Source organism: Stegodyphus dumicola, chromosome 3 (genome assembly GCF_044657685.1).
Source record: "Stegodyphus dumicola isolate Sdum_Otavi_A_Nest chromosome 3, ASM4465768v1".
NCBI classification, from domain to species: Eukaryota; Metazoa; Arthropoda; class Arachnida; order Araneae; family Eresidae; genus Stegodyphus; species Stegodyphus dumicola.
This window is the reverse complement of record NC_140770.1, coordinates 5,572,827-5,593,363: the sequence shown is the minus strand read 5'-3', so window position 1 is coordinate 5,593,363 and position 20,537 is coordinate 5,572,827. Positions and strand designations below refer to the sequence as shown.

Sequence of the window (20,537 nt, the reverse complement as noted above, 5' to 3'; positions counted from 1 at the left end):
TCTATCGCAATAACTTGCAAATATTTTTATTGGGAAATATAATGACAAAAATCCAAGAAATGACTAACCATACACAGAATAATTAAACAACATATATATCAATAATTCATTTCTCTTTTTCTTTAAATTCAGAAATTTCAAAAATTTAGAAAATTACTCATTTGAATGATGCGAATATTAATACCATGTTTGACTATAGGTAAATTAATATTTTTATTCTTTGAAAAGCAAAAACTGCTTTCATAAATAAATTTTACTTTTATAATTACAGAGCATCTTACCAAGAATTGTTACTTACTTTTTCTTTTCCTTCTGTAAATCTATTGAGAATGGCTATTCAACTAACCAAGATGCAGTCTTCCTGGTATGGCAAAATATAATAGCCTGTCCTATTGACACAGTACCATATATGTTACACAAAGCTTGAAATTTCTCTTCTTTATCTCTGCATACTATGTAATACTGATCTATATTATCCAAACTGTCTTCTTCCCTTTTCAGTTTAATTATAATAGGATCAGAAACAATCAATTCTGCAAATTGCATGACTTCTTCAGAATAAATAGCTGAGAACAGCAGCATCTGACAGTCTTTCGGTAGCTGCTTACGGATGCGAATAGACTGGTCTTGATATCCTTGAGTCGAGATCATAACATCTGCTTCATCTAAAACAAATTCTTTTATTTTCCTGAGATCAAAACACTTATAGCACATTGCCCAATCATAAACTTTACCAGGAGTTCCAATCATAAACTGAGCAGTAATTTTTTCTCCTCTTTGCAAAACCTCACCTCTAACAGCAAAAAAAAATTCAATGTTAGGACAAAATTTTGCCATTCTTTTTGCCACTTTTCCTGTCTGCATGGCTAACTCATATGTTGGGGACAAAATAAGCATGTGAGGATATTTCAAATTTGTGTCCACTCTGCTCAAACTTGCCAAAAGAAAAGCAGCAGTTTTAAGCGTACCACTCTGAGACTGAGCAATCACATTTTGTTGAGGATCTGCAATAAGAGTAGGAAGAGCAGCCTCTTGTATTTTTGAGGGTGAATTAAATCCCATACCACACACACCTTCAAGAAGTTCAGGTCGCAGATTCAATTCTTCAAAAGATTTCACAGAATACAGAGATGAATTAGGATTTCTCTGGATATCTATATCATGAGAAACTTCAATTAAATGAAATCTTGCAAGTTTTTTCATCAGAGATATCTCAGCAGGATTTAATTCAGGTTCATCATCTTTTTCATCATCGTCTTTTGATGCTTCATCAGGAATCTTTGGAGGAGGTATTGGAGGTGGCACAGATGGTAGAATAGGATCGTCTAAATTTAAATTGTCAACTAATTTCGAAATTCCTTTATCTTGTATATGAGAAGAAAGACCCCAATCATCAACATCTGCCATGATAAAGCCTATCGAAAATGTAAATGTCAAAATATAGATTTCTGTAAATTCTAACATATGCAAAGACAAAGATATACTTAGAAAAACTGAAATCATAACAAATATAATGCATGCGTCCCAAATAATTAAAATGTATGAAGATCATAAAAAGCAGTTATTTTAGTTATATCACATTACTTTAAAGTGATAACTCTATTGCTGCACTTAAGAAAATAATAAATAAATAAATAAATAAAAATAAATCTGATTATTATGCCTTTCATTAAATGGTATTCAATTCTATGTCCAAAAACTCATGAATATACAAGTTACCTACTAACTAAATGTAGAAAATGGTTCCCAGTGGAGAAATAGTATCTATTTCAATTTGGAACTATCTTGTTTAGTTACCATCTAGACTTTGGTTTTTAAACAAGACAGACTAAATAATCATATTTTGTGATGTTTTTACATCATGAATATGATTGTATCAACAGAGCCAGGTTGAAGAAAGGCCAGCACCTGGGTAATCATGTAACATGTGATCTAATCACTTAGCTATTTATTTTTAGAGGGTGATCCTAAAATTTGCTGTCTTCTCACCTTTATTTTATTGCATGCTCAAATTTAAAAAGAGTGTTTTAGTCTAAGAAATAAATAACTAACTAAAAGCAGTAGATCACATACTATATGATTACCGGAACCTGTAAATTCTCGCAAGTATACTTCCAACCTGGCTTTCTGTTCCAATTTTGAGAGGTGTGGTCTGCAGGAATTAGTCTCTCCGAAACCCGCCATGTTTCTTATCGAGAACAGAAATTCCAATGTTGAAGATCTTGATGAATTAAATTCGTCAAGTCTTAATAAGAGATTAAAGTATAGAACTAAATTGTTAAATGATCTGAGACAACGATTTAGAAAAGAATACCTTAGTCAACTGGTTCAAAAGCATAATGAAAAACGATCTCGGGAACCTGTAGTAGGAGAAATAGTACTGATGGAGAATGATAACAGAAAACGTTTATTTTGGTCCTTAGCCCGAATTACAGAATTCATACCTGGACGTGATGGAAAGATTTGTACGGTTAAACTCAAGACCCGGCATGGAACAGCTGTACGACCAATACAATGCATCTTTCCTCTGGAGATACAGGCCAATGATAGAAACATAATTCCTGATAAGAAACTGGGTGCAGAGGAATCTAATTCTAGTGCTGGATGTATGTTAAAAAGGGAAATTGCACCTGATAAAATGGTGATGCAACAATATTCCTCCTCTGGACAACATGTGAAAGCTCCAAAAAAAACTTGATCTTTTAAGTAATGTTTGTTATGAGCTTGAGACTCAACCTGAGTCTCAAAGGGGGGGGAGGATGTTGTGAAATGAACTAAAGTAATAAATGGCGCGAAGCACTGCTCAGCCTGCATGCTGAGTTTTTCGAATGTTTTGCTTGTAGACAGAACGAAAGCTGATCTCGGAAGAGTGAGAATGTTGTGATGAAAAAAAAGAATGGCTTATTAACCCCTTCGAGCTGGGTAGCGAAAACGCGCGCTTATCGCTGAGGCCGGCAGTGTAATACGCGAGCGTCTCTCCAGGGCGGGGGGCCTTTTTTGCTAGTAAGCCTGAATCCATGAAATTTCTGAAGTATCAACGCATTGTTTAAAAATGCTCTATAGAGTATTTAAATGGCTTATGCTTTATAGACATTTTTATATATATAATTTAATTACCTTATTTCTTGTTTAAATGCATATTTTACACATTTTATTTTAATTACTCACCATTTTATGAATTTTAACATTATACACCTGAAAACTAAATATATTACTTAAAATTCTCTTTTCGTATGAAAAATTTCAAAACAGGGATCTACACACAGTCCTACGTTACATTCCTTGCACTCGTAATAACTCATTTGCCGTTTTGGAGGATTTTTCCGGGAATGTGAACAAACGAAGCATCGTCGTCTCATTTTCTTATCAGTCTCTTCTGAACTAAGTTTTGGAAAATGTCTTTCAGTTAATCTTTCAGAATCAATATCAGAATATCAGAATCAATATCTGAAATATTTTGCATCATTTCTGCTATTTCATGCTCTGTTAAACATTTTTGAGGCTTCGACATTGCAACGGTAACTGCAAACCGAAATACCCAACGCTTTAGAGCAAATAAAACTTCTCTACTTACAGTAAACAACTACCACGTGCGAACACCATTTGGAAACATTTATTTCCCCGTTTGTTTATATAATCAAAAGCACGTGTATGTGAGTCATGCTTCTCTCATTTCGAGCAGAAGGTCTAATGTACATGTATCTGAAACCATATGGACATACAGTGCCATCTTGTGGCAGAAATTATAGTTTGAAAAACGTTCCAAAGTACTGGCACAAATACGTGACAGTCGGTAGAGAACGGAACAATCCTCTGGCACGCCTGCGTGTCGGCAGCTAGGTAAGTGTGTTCGTTGCTGGCACGTATACGTGACAGTCGGCGCGAAGGGGTTAAGAATTTTTTGTCTTTATTCATAATGCACCCAGCCTCGGGTAGAGGCAGCCCGCAACTGAACAAACTGTTTTGAATATATTTGATTTATATATTTTCTGTGTTCTTCGTTAACAGTAGCTCTAAATGGCAATTTAAACTAATTTGGGGTCCATCCTTGACAATCAAGTACATTCATGCAAGCTGACAATTATCTATGTAATCTTTCCACAAGATAACACAGCCACAATCGAAGATATGATTTTTGCCATCCCATGTCTCCTAAAATGCTACTGGTATAGCTGCATTGGCTCTGGCCTTGAATACAGCATGTCATACAATCAGAATTGCTTTCAAATAGTCTCACTGCAAGAACACTACTTCCAGGTAAGTCCTCACACTAAGTGTGAAAACTTTTGAGATTACTACAAGTTCAATAACCGGATTCTCTAAAAAAACACCAAATGTAATGTTGCACAAAATGTGAGCAATTTTCACACTGCCGAAGATATCTGGAGAATACATCACTCCAGACACTATATCAGACATTCAATATCTGAGTCACTTCCACAGCATCTGCCATTCATGCTGCCAGAGGCATTTACTTTGGACATTACTGGGTGGTCTTAACTACATAAATTACAATATTGAATCAAGTTATCATATATTTTTTGTCCATTTATATTTTGTGATTAAAATTAACTTTAAAAAATTTCTATCGCAATAACTTGCAAATATTTTTATTGGGAAATATAATGACAAAAATCCAAGAAATGACTAACCATACACAGAATAATTAAACAACATATATATCAATAATTCATTTCTCTTTTTCTTTAAATTCAGAAATTTCAAAAATTTAGAAAATTACTCATTTGAATGATGCGAATATTAATACCATGTTTGACTATAGGTAAATTAATATTTTTATTCTTTGAAAAGCAAAAACTGCTTTCATAAATAAATTTTACTTTTATAATTACAGAGCATCTTACCAAGAGTTGTTACTTACTTTTTCTTTTCCTTCTGTAAATCTATTGAGAATGGCTATTCAACTAACCAAGATGCAGTCTTCCTGGTATGGCAAAATATAATAGCCTGTCCTATTGACACAGTACCATATATGTTACACAAAGCTTGAAATTTCTCTTCTTTATCTCTGCATACTATGTAATACTGATCTATATTATCCAAACTGTCTTCTTCCCTTTTCAGTTTAATTATAATAGGATCAGAAACAATCAATTCTGCAAATTGCATGACTTCTTCAGAATAAATAGCTGAGAACAGCAGCATCTGACAGTCTTTCGGTAGCTGCTTACGGATGCGAATAGACTGGTCTTGATATCCTTGAGTCGAGATCATAACATCTGCTTCATCTAAAACAAATTCTTTTATTTTCCTGAGATCAAAACACTTATAGCACATTGCCCAATCATAAACTTTACCAGGAGTTCCAATCATAAACTGAGCAGTAATTTTTTCTCCTCTTTGCAAAACCTCACCTCTAACAGCAAAAAAAAATTCAATGTTAGGACAAAATTTTGCCATTTGTTTTGTCACTTTTCCTGTCTGCATGGCTAACTCATATGTTGGGGACAAAATAAGCATGTGAGGATATTTCAAATTTGTGTCCACTCTGCTCAAACTTGCCAAAAGAAAAGCAGCAGTTTTAAGCGTACCACTCTGAGACTGAGCAATCATATTTTGTTGAGGATCTGCAATAAGAGTAGGAAGAGCAGCCTCTTGTATTTTTGAGGGTGAATTAAATCCCATACCACACACACCTTCAAGAAGTTCAGGTCGCAGATTCAATTCTTCAAAAGATTTCACAGAATACAGAGATGAATTAGGATTTCTCTGGATATCTATATCATGAGAAACTTCAATTAAATGAAATCTTGCAAGTTTTTTCATCAGAGATATCTCAGCAGGATTTAATTCAGGTTCATCATCTTTTTCATCATCGTCTTTTGATGCTTCATCAGGAATCTTTGGAGGAGGTATTGGAGGTGGCACAGATGGTAGAATAGGATCGTCTAAATTTAAATTGTCAACTAATTTCGAAATTCCTTTATCTTGTATATGAGAAGAAAGACCCCAATCATCAACATCTGCCATGATAAAGCCTATCGAAAATGTAAATGTCAAAATATAGATTTCTGTAAATTCTAACATATGCAAAGACAAAGATATACTTAGAAAAACTGAAATCATAACAAATATAATGCATGCGTCCCAAATAATTAAAATGTATGAAGATCATAAAAAGCAGTTATTTTAGTTATATCACATTACTTTAAAGTGATAACTCTATTGCTGCACTTAAGAAAATAATAAATAAATAAATAAATAAAAATAAATCTGATTATTATGCCTTTCATTAAATGGTATTCAATTCTATGTCCAAAAACTCATGAATATACAAGTTACCTACTAACTAAATGTAGAAAATGGTTCCCAGTGGAGAAATAGTATCTATTTCAATTTGGAACTATCTTGTTTAGTTACCATCTAGACTTTGGTTTTTAAACAAGACAGACTAAATAATCATATTTTGTGATGTTTTTACATCATGAATATGATTGTATCAACAGAGCCAGGTTGAAGAAAGGCCAGCACCTGGGTAATCATGTAACATGTGATCTAATCACTTAGCTATTTATTTTTAGAGGGTGATCCTAAAATTTGCTGTCTTCTCACCTTTATTTTATTGCATGCTCAAATTTAAAAAGAGTGTTTTAGTCTAAGAAATAAATAACTAACTAAAAGCAGTAGATCACATACTATATGATTACCGGAACCTGTAAATTCTCGCAAGTATACTTCCAACCTGGCTTTCTGTTCCAATTTTGAGAGGTGTGGTCTGCAGGAATTAGTCCCTCCGAAACCCGCCATGTTTCTTATCGAGAACAGAAATTCCAATGTTGAAGATCTTGATGAATTAAATTCGTCAAGTCTTAATAAGAGATTAAAGTATAGAACTAAATTGTTAAATGATCTGAGACAACGATTTAGAAAAGAATACCTTAGTCAACTGGTTCAAAAGCATAATGAAAAACGATCTCGGGAACCTGTAGTAGGAGAAATAGTACTGATGGAGAATGATAACAGAAAACGTTTATTTTGGTCCTTAGCCCGAATTACAGAATTCATCCCTGGACGTGATGGAAAGATTTGTACGGTTAAACTCAAGACCCGGCATGGAACAGCTGTACGACCAATACAATGCATCTTTCCTCTGGAGATACAGGCCAATGATAGAAACATAATTCCTGATAAGAAACTGGGTGCAGAGGAATCTAATTCTAGTGCTGGATGTATGTTAAAAAGGGGAATTGCACCTGATAAAATGGTGATGCAACAATATTCCTCCTCTGGACAACATGTGAAAGCTCCAAAAAAAACTTGATCTTTTAAGTAATGTTTGTTATGAGCTTGAGACTCAACCTGAGTCTCAAAGGGGGGAGAGGATGTTGTGAAATGAACTAAAGTAATAAATGGCGCGAAGCACTGCTCAGCCTGCATGCTGAGTTTTTCGAATGTTTTGCTTGTAGGCAGAACGAAAGCTGATCTCGGAAGAGTGAGAATGTTGTGATGAAAAAAAAGAATGGCTTATTAACCCCTTCGAGCTGGGTAGCGAAAACGCGCGCTTATCGCTGAGGCCGGCAGTGTAATACGCGAGCGTCTCTCCAGGGCGGGGGGCCTTTTTTGCTAGTAAGCCTGAATCCATGAAATTTCTGAAGTATCAACGCATTGTTTAAAAATGCTCTATAGAGTATTTAAATGGCTTATGCTTTATAGACATTTTTATATATATAATTTAATTACCTTATTTCTTGTTTAAATGCATATTTTACACATTTTATTTTAATTACTCACCATTTTATGAATTTTAACATTATACACCTGAAAACTAAATATATTACTTAAAATTCTCTTTTCGTATGAAAAATTTCAAAACAGGGATCTACACACAGTCCTACGTTACATTCCTTGCACTCGTAATAACTCATTTGCCGTTTTGGAGGATTTTTCCGGGAATGTGAACAAACGAAGCATCGTCGTCTCATTTTCTTATCAGTCTCTTCTGAACTAAGTTTTGGAAAATGTCTTTCAGTTAATCTTTCAGAATCAATATCAGAATATCAGAATCAATATCTGAAATATTTTGCATCATTTCTGCTATTTCATGCTCTGTTAAACATTTTTGAGGCTTCGACATTGCAACGGTAAAAACAAAGAATTCACGTCTAACAAGATCTAATTACTTTCTAAAAACTGAACTGCAAACCGAAATACCCAACGCTTTAGAGCAAATAAAACTTCTCTACTTACAGTAAACAACTACCACGTGCGAACACCATTTGGAAACATTTAGAAACATTTATTTCCCCGTTTGTTTATATAATCAAAAGCAGTGTATGTGAGTCATGCTTCTCTCATTTCGAGCAGAAGGTCTAATGTACATGTATCTGAAACCATATGGACATACAGTGCCATCTTGTGGCAGAAATTATAGTTTGAAAAACGTTCCAAAGTACTGGCACAAATACGTGACAGTCGGTAGAGAACGGAACAATCCTCTGGCACGCCTGCGTGTCGGCAGCTAGGTAAGTGTGTTCGTTGCTGGCACGTATACGTGACAGTCGGCGCGAAGGGGTTAAGAATTTTTTGTCTTTATTCATAATGCACCCAGCCTCGGGTAGAGGCAGCCCGCAACTGAACAAACTGTTTTGAATATATTTGATTTATATATTTTCTGTGTTCTTCGTTAACAGTAGCTCTAAATGGCAATTTAAACTAATTTGGGGTCCATCCTTGACAATCAAGTACATTCATGCAAGCTGACAATTATCTATGTAATCTTTCCACAAGATAACACAGCCACAATCGAAGATATGATTTTTGCCATCCCATGTCTCCTAAAATGCTACTGGTATAGCTGCATTGGCTCTGGCCTTGAATACAGCATGTCATACAATCAGAATTGCTTTCAAATAGTCTCACTGCAAGAACACTACTTCCAGGTAAGTCCTCACACTAAGTGTGAAAACTTTTGAGATTACTACAAGTTCAATAACCGGATTCTCTAAAAAAACACCAAATGTAATGTTGCACAAAATGTGAGCAATTTTCACACTGCCGAAGATATCTGGAGAATACATCACTCCAGACACTATATCAGACATTCAATATCTGAGTCACTTCCACAGCATCTGCCATTCATGCTGCCAGAGGCATTTACTTTGGACATTACTGGGTGGTCTTAACTACATAAATTACAATATTGAATCAAGTTATCATATATTTTTTGTCCATTTATATTTTGTGATTAAAATTAACTTTAAAAAATTTCTATCGCAATAACTTGCAAATATTTTTATTGGGAAATATAATGACAAAAATCCAAGAAATGACTAACCATACACAGAATAATTAAACAACATATATATCAATAATTCATTTCTCTTTTTCTTTAAATTCAGAAATTTCAAAAATTTAGAAAATTACTCATTTGAATGATGCGAATATTAATACCATGTTTGACTATAGGTAAATTAATATTTTTATTCTTTGAAAAGCAAAAACTGCTTTCATAAATAAATTTTACTTTTATAATTACAGAGCATCTTACCAAGAATTGTTACTTACTTTTTCTTTTCCTTCTGTAAATCTATTGAGAATGGCTATTCAACTAACCAAGATGCAGTCTTCCTGGTATGGCAAAATATAATAGCCTGTCCTATTGACACAGTACCATATATGTTACACAAAGCTTGAAATTTCTCTTCTTTATCTCTGCATACTATGTAATACTGATCTATATTATCCAAACTGTCTTCTTCCCTTTTCAGTTTAATTATAATAGGATCAGAAACAATCAATTCTGCAAATTGCATGACTTCTTCAGAATAAATAGCTGAGAACAGCAGCATCTGACAGTCTTTCGGTAGCTGCTTACGGATGCGAATAGACTGGTCTTGATATCCTTGAGTCGAGATCATAACATCTGCTTCATCTAAAACAAATTCTTTTATTTTCCTGAGATCAAAACACTTATAGCACATTGCCCAATCATAAACTTTACCAGGAGTTCCAATCATAAACTGAGCAGTAATTTTTTCTCCTCTTTGCAAAACCTCACCTCTAACAGCAAAAAAAAATTCAATGTTAGGACAAAATTTTGCCATTCGTTTTGCCACTTTTCCTGTCTGCATGGCTAACTCATATGTTGGGGACAAAATAAGCATGTGAGGATATTTCAAATTTGTGTCCACTCTGCTCAAACTTGCCAAAAGAAAAGCAGCAGTTTTAAGCGTACCACTCTGAGACTGAGCAATCATATTTTGTTGAGGATCTGCAATAAGAGTAGGAAGAGCAGCCTCTTGTATTTTTGAGGGTGAATTAAATCCCATACCACACACACCTTCAAGAAGTTCAGGTCGCAGATTCAATTCTTCAAAAGATTTCACAGAATACAGAGATGAATTAGGATTTCTCTGGATATCTATATCATGAGAAACTTCAATTAAATGAAATCTTGCAAGTTTTTTCATCAGAGATATCTCAGCAGGATTTAATTCAGGTTCATCATCTTTTTCATCATCGTCTTTTGATGCTTCATCAGGAATCTTTGGAGGAGGTATTGGAGGTGGCACAGATGGTAGAATAGGATCGTCTAAATTTAAATTGTCAACTAATTTCGAAATTCCTTTATCTTGTATATGAGAAGAAAGACCCCAATCATCAACATCTGCCATGATAAAGCCTATCGAAAATGTAAATGTCAAAATATAGATTTCTGTAAATTCTAACATATGCAAAGACAAAGATATACTTAGAAAAACTGAAATCATAACAAATATAATGCATGCGTCCCAAATAATTAAAATGTATGAAGATCATAAAAAGCAGTTATTTTAGTTATATCACATTACTTTAAAGTGATAACTCTATTGCTGCACTTAAGAAAATAATAAATAAATAAATAAATAAAAATAAATCTGATTATTATGCCTTTCATTAAATGGTATTCAATTCTATGTCCAAAAACTCATGAATATACAAGTTACCTACTAACTAAATGTAGAAAATGGTTCCCAGTGGAGAAATAGTATCTATTTCAATTTGGAACTATCTTGTTTAGTTACCATCTAGACTTTGGTTTTTAAACAAGACAGACTAAATAATCATATTTTGTGATGTTTTTACATCATGAATATGATTGTATCAACAGAGCCAGGTTGAAGAAAGGCCAGCACCTGGGTAATCATGTAACATGTGATCTAATCACTTAGCTATTTATTTTTAGAGGGTGATCCTAAAATTTGCTGTCTTCTCACCTTTATTTTATTGCATGCTCAAATTTAAAAAGAGTGTTTTAGTCTAAGAAATAAATAACTAACTAAAAGCAGTAGATCACATACTATATGATTACCGGAACCTGTAAATTCTCGCAAGTATACTTCCAACCTGGCTTTCTGTTCCAATTTTGAGAGGTGTGGTCTGCAGGAATTAGTCCCTCCGAAACCCGCCATGTTTCTTATCGAGAACAGAAATTCCAATGTTGAAGATCTTGATGAATTAAATTCGTCAAGTCTTAATAAGAGATTAAAGTATAGAACTAAATTGTTAAATGATCTGAGACAACGATTTAGAAAAGAATACCTTAGTCAACTGGTTCAAAAGCATAATGAAAAACGATCTCGGGAACCTGTAGTAGGAGAAATAGTACTGATGGAGAATGATAACAGAAAACGTTTATTTTGGTCCTTAGCCCGAATTACAGAATTCATCCCTGGACGTGATGGAAAGATTTGTACGGTTAAACTCAAGACCCGGCATGGAACAGCTGTACGACCAATACAATGCATCTTTCCTCTGGAGATACAGGCCAATGATAGAAACATAATTCCTGATAAGAAACTGGGTGCAGAGGAATCTAATTCTAGTGCTGGATGTATGTTAAAAAGGGAAATTGCACCTGATAAAATGGTGATGCAACAATATTCCTCCTCTGGACAACATGTGAAAGCTCCAAAAAAAACTTGATCTTTTAAGTAATGTTTGTTATGAGCTTGAGACTCAACCTGAGTCTCAAAGGGGGGGGAGGATGTTGTGAAATGAACTAAAGTAATAAATGGCGCGAAGCACTGCTCAGCCTGCATGCTGAGTTTTTCGAATGTTTTGCTTGTAGACAGAACGAAAGCTGATCTCGGAAGAGTGAGAATGTTGTGATGAAAAAAAAGAATGGCTTCTTAACCCCTTCGAGCCGGGTAGCGAAAACGCGCGCTTATCGCTGAGGCCGGCAGTGTCTTACGCGAGCGTCTCTCCAGGGCCGGGGGCCTTTTTTGCTAGTAAGCCTAAACCTATGAAATTTCCGAAGTATCAACGCATTGTTTAAAAATGCTCTATAGAGTATTTAAACGGCTTATGCTTTATAGACATTTTTATATATATACTTTAATTACCTTATTTCTTGTTTAAATGCATATTTTACACATTTTATTTTAATTACTCACCATTTTATGAATTTTAACATTATACACCTGAAAACTAAATATATTACTTAAAATTCTCTTTTCGTATGAAAAATTTCAAAACAGGGATCTACACACAGTCCTACGTTACATTCCTTGCACTCGTAATAACTCATTTGCCGTTTTGGAGGATTTTTCCGGGAATGTGAACAAACGAAGCATCGTCGTCTCATTTTCTTATCAGTCTCTTCTGAACAAAGTTTTGGAAAATGTCTTTCAGTTAATCTTTCAGAATCAATATCAGAATATCAGAATAAATATCTGAAATATTTTGCATCATTTCTGCTATTTCATGCTCTGTTAAACATTTTCGAGGCTTCGACATTGCAACGGTAAAAACAAAGAATTCACGTCTAACAAGATCTAATTACTTTCTAAAAACTGAACTGCAAACCGAAATACCCAACGCTTTAGAGCAAATAAAACTTCTCTACTTACAGTAAACAACTACCACGTGCGATTTAAAGAGACATCACGCCATTCGGAAACATTTATTTCCCCGTTTGTTTATATAATCAAAAGCACGTGTATGTGAGTCATGCTTCTCTCATTTCGAGCAGAAGGTCTAATGTACATGTATCTGAAACCATATGGACATACAGTGCCATCTTGTGGCAGAAATTATAGTTTGAAAAAAGTTCCAAAGTACTGGCACAAATACGTGACAGTCGGTAGAGAACGGAACAATCCTCTGGCACGCCTGCGTGTCGGCCGCTAGGTAAGTGTGTTCGTTGCTGGCACGTATACGTGACAGTCGGCGCGAAGGGGTTAAGAATTTTTTGTCTTTATTCATAATGCACCCAGCCTCGGGTAGAGGCAGCCCGCAACTGAACAAACTGTTTTGAATATATTTGATTTATATATTTTCTGTGTTCTTCGTTAACAGTAGCTCTAAATGGCAATTTAAACTAATTTGGTGTCCATCCTTCACAATCAAGTACATTCATGCAAGCTGACAATTATCTATGTAATCTTTCCACAAGATAACACAGCCACAATCGAAGATATGATTTTTGCCATCCCATGTCTCCTAAAATGCTACTGGTATAGCTGCATTGGCTCTGGCCTTGAATACAGCATGTCATACAATCAGAATTGCTTTCAAATAGTCTCACTGCAAGAACACTACTTCCAGGTAAGTCCTCACACTAAGTGTGAAAACTTTTGAGATTACTACAAGTTCAATAACCGGATTCTCTAAAAAAACACCAAATGTAATGTTGCACAAAATGTGAGCAATTTTCACACTGCCGAAGATATCTGGAGAATACATCACTCCAGACACTATATCAGACATTCAATATCTGAGTCACTTCCACAGCATCTGCCATTCATGCTGCCAGAGGCATTTACTTTGGACATTACTGGGTGGTCTTAACTACATAAATTACAATATTGAATCAAGTTATCATATATTTTTTGTCCATTTATATTTTGTGATTAAAATTAACTTTAAAAAATTTCTATCGCAATAACTTGCAAATATTTTTATTGGGAAATATAATGACAAAAATCCAAGAAATGACTAACCATACACAGAATAATTAAACAACATATATATCAATAATTCATTTCTCTTTTTCTTTAAATTCAGAAATTTCAAAAATTTAGAAAATTACTCATTTGGATGATGCGAATATTAATACCATGTTTGACTAAAGGTAAATTAATATTTTTATTCTTTGAAAAGCAAAAACTGCTTTCATAAATAAATTTTATTTTATAATTACAGAGCATCTTACCAAGAATTGTTACTTACTTTTTCTTTTCCTTCTGTAAATCTATTGAGAATGGCTATTCAACTAACCAAGATGCAGTCTTCCTGGTATGGCAAAATATAATAGCCTGTCCTATTGACACAGTACCATATATGTTACACAAAGCTTGAAATTTCTCTTCTTTATCTCTGCATACTATGTAATACTGATCTATATTATCCAAACTGTCTTCTTCCCTTTTCAGTTTAATTATAATAGGATCAGAAACAATCAATTCTGCAAATTGCATGACTTCTTCAGAATAAATAGCTGAGAACAGCAGCATCTGACAGTCTTTCGGTAGCTGCTTACGGATGCGAATAGACTGGTCTTGATATCCTTGAGTCGAGATCATAACATCTGCTTCATCTAAAACAAATTCTTTTATTTTCCTGAGATCAAAACACTTATAGCACATTGCCCAATCATAAACTTTACCAGGAGTTCCAATCATAAACTGAGCAGTAATTTTTTCTCCTCTTTGCAAAACCTCACCTCTAACAGCAAAAAAAAATTCAATGTTAGGACAAAATTTTGCCATTTGTTTTGTCACTTTTCCTGTCTGCATGGCTAACTCATATGTTGGGGACAAAATAAGCATGTGAGGATATTTCAAATTTGTGTCCACTCTGCTCAAACTTGCCAAAAGAAAAGCAGCAGTTTTAAGCGTACCACTCTGAGACTGAGCAATCATATTTTGTTGAGGATCTGCAATAAGAGTAGGAAGAGCAGCCTCTTGTATTTTTGAGGGTGAATTAAATCCCATACCACACACACCTTCAAGAAGTTCAGGTCGCAGATTCAATTCTTCAAAAGATTTCACAGAATACAGAGATGAATTAGGATTTCTCTGGATATCTATATCATGAGAAACTTCAATTAAATGAAATCTTGCAAGTTTTTTCATCAGAGATATCTCAGCAGGATTTAATTCAGGTTCATCATCTTTTTCATCATCGTCTTTTGATGCTTCATCAGGAATCTTTGGAGGAGGTATTGGAGGTGGCACAGATGGTAGAATAGGATCGTCTAAATTTAAATTGTCAACTAATTTCGAAATTCCTTTATCTTGTATATGAGAAGAAAGACCCCAATCATCAACATCTGCCATGATAAAGCCTATCGAAAATGTAAATGTCAAAATATAGATTTCTGTAAATTCTAACATATGCAAAGACAAAGATATACTTAGAAAAACTGAAATCATAACAAATATAATGCATGCGTCCCAAATAATTAAAATGTATGAAGATCATAAAAAGCAGTTATTTTAGTTATATCACATTACTTTAAAGTGATAACTCTATTGCTGCACTTAAGAAAATAATAAATAAATAAATAAATAAAAATAAATCTGATTATTATGCCTTTCATTAAATGGTATTCAATTCTATGTCCAAAAACTCATGAATATACAAGTTACCTACTAACTAAATGTAGAAAATGGTTCCCAGTGGAGAAATAGTATCTATTTCAATTTGGAACTATCTTGTTTAGTTACCATCTAGACTTTGGTTTTTAAACAAGACAGACTAAATAATCATATTTTGTGATGTTTTTACATCATGAATATGATTGTATCAACAGAGCCAGGTTGAAGAAAGGCCAGCACCTGGGTAATCATGTAACATGTGATCTAATCACTTAGCTATTTATTTTTAGAGGGTGATCCTAAAATTTGCTGTCTTCTCACCTTTATTTTATTGCATGCTCAAATTTAAAAAGAGTGTTTTAGTCTAAGAAATAAATAACTAACTAAAAGCAGTAGATCACATACTATATGATTACCGGAACCTGTAAATTCTCGCAAGTATACTTCCAACCTGGCTTTCTGTTCCAATTTTGAGAGGTGTGGTCTGCAGGAATTAGTCCCTCCGAAACCCGCCATGTTTCTTATCGAGAACAGAAATTCCAATGTTGAAGATCTTGATGAATTAAATTCGTCAAGTCTTAATAAGAGATTAAAGTATAGAACTAAATTGTTAAATGATCTGAGACAACGATTTAGAAAAGAATACCTTAGTCAACTGGTTCAAAAGCATAATGAAAAACGATCTCGGGAACCTGTAGTAGGAGAAATAGTACTGATGGAGAATGATAACAGAAAACGTTTATTTTGGTCCTTAGCCCGAATTACAGAATTCATCCCTGGACGTGATGGAAAGATTTGTACGGTTAAACTCAAGACCCGGCATGGAACAGCTGTACGACCAATACAATGCATCTTTCCTCTGGAGATACAGGCCAATGATAGAAACATAATTCCTGATAAGAAACTGGGTGCAGAGGAATCTAATTCTAGTGCTGGATGTATGTTAAAAAGGGGAATTGCACCTGATAAAATGGTGATGCAACAATATTCCTCCTCTGGACAACATGTGAAAGCTCCAAAAAAAACTTGATCTTTTAAGTAATGTTTGTTATGAGCTTGAGACTCAACCTGAGTCTCAAAGGGGGGAGAGGATGTTGTGAAATGAACTAAAGTAATAAATGGCGCGAAGCACTGCTCAGCCTGCATGCTGAGTTTTTCGAATGTTTTGCTTGTAGGCAGAACGAAAGCTGATCTCGGAAGAGTGAGAATGTTGTGATGAAAAAAAAGAATGGCTTATTAACCCCTTCGAGCTGGGTAGCGAAAACGCGCGCTTATCGCTGAGGCCGGCAGTGTAATACGCGAGCGTCTCTCCAGGGCGGGGGGCCTTTTTTGCTAGTAAGCCTGAATCCATGAAATTTCTGAAGTATCAACGCATTGTTTAAAAATGCTCTATAGAGTATTTAAATGGCTTATGCTTTATAGACATTTTTATATATATAATTTAATTACCTTATTTCTTGTTTAAATGCATATTTTACACATTTTATTTTAATTACTCACCATTTTATGAATTTTAACATTATACACCTGAAAACTAAATATATTACTTAAAATTCTCTTTTCGTATGAAAAATTTCAAAACAGGGATCTACACACAGTCCTACGTTACATTCCTTGCACTCGTAATAACTCATTTGCCGTTTTGGAGGATTTTTCCGGGAATGTGAACAAACGAAGCATCGTCGTCTCATTTTCTTATCAGTCTCTTCTGAACTAAGTTTTGGAAAATGTCTTTCAGTTAATCTTTCAGAATCAATATCAGAATATCAGAATCAATATCTGAAATATTTTGCATCATTTCTGCTATTTCATGCTCTGTTAAACATTTTTGAGGCTTCGACATTGCAACGGTAAAAACAAAGAATTCACGTCTAACAAGATCTAATTACTTTCTAAAAACTGAACTGCAAACCGCGCTTTAGAGCAAATAAAACTTCTCTACTTACAGTAAACAACTACCACGTGCGAACACCATTTGGAAACATTTATTTCCCCGTTTGTTTATATAATCAAAAGCAGTGTATGTGAGTCATGCTTCTCTCATTTCGAGCAGAAGGTCTAATGTACATGTATCTGAAACCATATGGACATACAGTGCCATCTTGTGGCAGAAATTATAGTTTGAAAAACGTTCCAAAGTACTGGCACAAATACGTGACAGTTGGTAGAGAACGGAACAATCCTCTGGCACGCCTGCGTGTCGGCCGCTAGGTAAGTGTGTTCGTTGCTGGCACGTATACGTGACAGTCGGCGCGAAGGGGTTAAGAATTTTTTGTCTTTATTCATAATGCACCCAGCCTCGGGTAGAGGCAGCCCGCAACTGAACAAACTGTTTTGAATATATTTGATTTATATATTTTCTGTGTTCTTCGTTAACAGCAGCTCTAAATGGCAATTTAAACTAATTTGGGGTCCATCCTTGACAATCAAGTACATTCATGCAAGCTGACAATTATCTATGTAATCTTTCCACAAGATAACACAGCCACAATCGAAGATATGATTTTTGCCATCCCATGTCTCCTAAAATGCTACTGGTATAGCTGCATTGGCTCTGGCCTTGAATACAGCATGTCATACAATCAGAATTGCTTTCAAATAGTCTCACTGCAAGAACACTACTTCCAGGTAAGTCCTCACACTAAGTGTGAAAACTTTTGAGATTACTACAAGTTCAATAACCGGATTCTCTAAAAAAACACCAAATGTAATGTTGCACAAAATGTGAGCAATTTTCACACTGCCGAAGATATCTGGAGAATACATCACTCCAGACACTATATCAGACATTCAATATCTGAGTCACTTCCACAGCATCTGCCATTCATGCTGCCAGAGGCATTTACTTTGGACATTACTGGGTGGTCTTAACTACATAAATTACAATATTGAATCAAGTTATCATATATTTTTTGTCCATTTATATTTTGTGATTAAAATTAACTTTAAAAAATTTCTATCGCAATAACTTGCAAATATTTTTATTGGGAAATATAATGACAAAAATCCAAGAAATGACTAACCATACACAGAATAATTAAACAACATATATATCAATAATTCATTTCTCTTTTTCTTTAAATTCAGAAATTTCAAAAATTTAGAAAATTACTCATTTGAATGATGCGAATATTAATACCATGTTTGACTAAAGGTAAATTAATATTTTTATTCTTTGAAAAGCAAAAACTGCTTTCATAAATAAATTTTATTTTATAATTACAGAGCATCTTACCAAGAATTGTTACTTACTTTTTCTTTTCCTTCTGTAAATCTATTGAGAATGGCTATTCAACTAACCAAGATGCAGTCTTCCTGGTATGGCAAAATATAATAGCCTGTCCTATTGACACAGTACCATATATGTTACACAAAGCTTGAAATTTCTCTTCTTTATCTCTGCATACTATGTAATACTGATCTATATTATCCAAACTGTCTTCTTCCCTTTTCAGTTTAATTATAATAGGATCAGAAACAATCAATTCTGCAAATTGCATGACTTCTTCAGAATAAATAGCTGAGAACAGCAGCATCTGACAGTCTTTCGGTAGCTGCTTACGGATGCGAATAGACTGGTCTTGATATCCTTGAGTCGAGATCATAACATCTGCTTCATCTAAAACAAATTCTTTTATTTTCCTGAGATCAAAACACTTATAGCACATTGCCCAATCATAAACTTTACCAGGAGTTCCAATCATAAACTGAGCAGTAATTTTTTCTCCTCTTTGCAAAACCTCACCTCTAACAGCAAAAAAAAATTCAATGTTAGGACAAAATTTTGCCATTTGTTTTGTCACTTTTCCTGTCTGCATGGCTAACTCATATGTTGGGGACAAAATAAGCATGTGAGGATATTTCAAATTTCTGTCCACTCTGCTCAAACTTGCCAAAAGAAAAGCAGCAGTTTTAAGCGTACCACTCTGAGACTGAGCAATCATATTTTGTCGAGGATCTGCAATAAGAGTAGGAAGAGCAGCCTGCAGCCTCTTGTATTTTTGAGGGTGAATTAAATCCCATACCACACACACCTTTAAGAAGTTCAGGTCGCAGATTCAATTCTTCAAAAGATTTCACAGAATACAGAGATGAATTAGGATTTCTCTGGATATCTATATCATGAGAAACTTCAATTAAATGAAATCTTGCAAGTTTTTTCATCAGAGATATCTCAGCAGGATTTAATTCAGGTTCATCATCTTTTTCATCATCGTCTTTTGATGCTTCATCAGGAATCTTTGGAGGAGGTATTGGAGGTGGCACAGGTGGTAGAATAGGATCGTCTAAATTTAAATTGTCAACTAATTTCGAAATTCCTTTATCTTGTATATGAGAAGAAAGACCCCAATCATCAACATCTGCCATGATAAAGCCTATCGAAAATGTAAATGTCAAAATATAGATTTCTGTAAATTCTAACATATGCAAAGACAAAGATATACTTAGAAAAACTGAAATCATAACAAATATAATGCATGCGTCCCAAATAATTAAAATGTATGAAGATCATAAAAAGCAGTTATTTTAGTTATATCACATTACTTTAAAGTGATAACTCTATTGCTGCACTTAAGAAAATAATAAATAAATAAATAAATAAAAATAAATCTGATTATTATGCCTTTCATTAAATGGTATTCAATTCTATGTCCAAAAACTCATGAATATACAAGTTACCTACTAACTAAATGTAGAAAATGGTTCCCAGTGGAGAAATAGTATCTATTTCAATTTGGAACTATCTTGTTTAGTTACCATCTAGACTTTGGTTTTTAAACAAGACAGACTAAATAATCATATTTTGTGATGTTTTTACATCATGAATATGATTGTATCAACAGAGCCAGGTTGAAGAAAGGCCAGCACCTGGGTAATCATGTAACATGTGATCTAATCACTTAGCTATTTATTTTTAGAGGGTGATCCTAAAATTTGCTGTCTTCTCACCTTTATTTTATTGCATGCTCAAATTTAAAAAGAGTGTTTTAGTCT

General features: G+C 34.2%; 1 protein-coding gene and 4 pseudogenes across 1 annotated transcript; all 5 read right to left on the bottom strand.

Annotated features, from left to right (window-relative positions):
* Window positions 1-320: 320 nt before the first annotated feature.
* On the bottom strand, window positions 321-1,407 carry LOC146997910 (ATP-dependent RNA helicase DDX19A pseudogene; annotated as a pseudogene).
* A 3,510-nt stretch (window positions 1,408-4,917) lies between these two features.
* On the bottom strand, window positions 4,918-5,991 carry LOC146997909 (ATP-dependent RNA helicase DDX19A pseudogene; annotated as a pseudogene).
* A 3,568-nt stretch (window positions 5,992-9,559) lies between these two features.
* LOC146997908 (ATP-dependent RNA helicase DDX19A pseudogene) lies at window positions 9,560-10,634 on the bottom strand (annotated as a pseudogene).
* A 3,572-nt stretch (window positions 10,635-14,206) lies between these two features.
* LOC146997907 (ATP-dependent RNA helicase DDX19A pseudogene) lies at window positions 14,207-15,281 on the bottom strand (annotated as a pseudogene).
* Window positions 15,282-18,828: 3,547 nt separating this feature from the next.
* Window positions 18,829-19,910, bottom strand: LOC146997906 (ATP-dependent RNA helicase DDX19A-like). The gene is made up of 2 exons (XM_085812305.1): window positions 19,577-19,910; window positions 18,829-19,500 (listed from the first exon to the last, which is right to left on the bottom strand). Exons 1-2 carry the CDS (start codon window positions 19,908-19,910, stop codon window positions 18,830-18,832), a joined length of 1,005 nt encoding a protein of 334 aa, XP_085668431.1. The 3' UTR covers window position 18,829.
* Window positions 19,911-20,537: the final 627 nt, after the last annotated feature.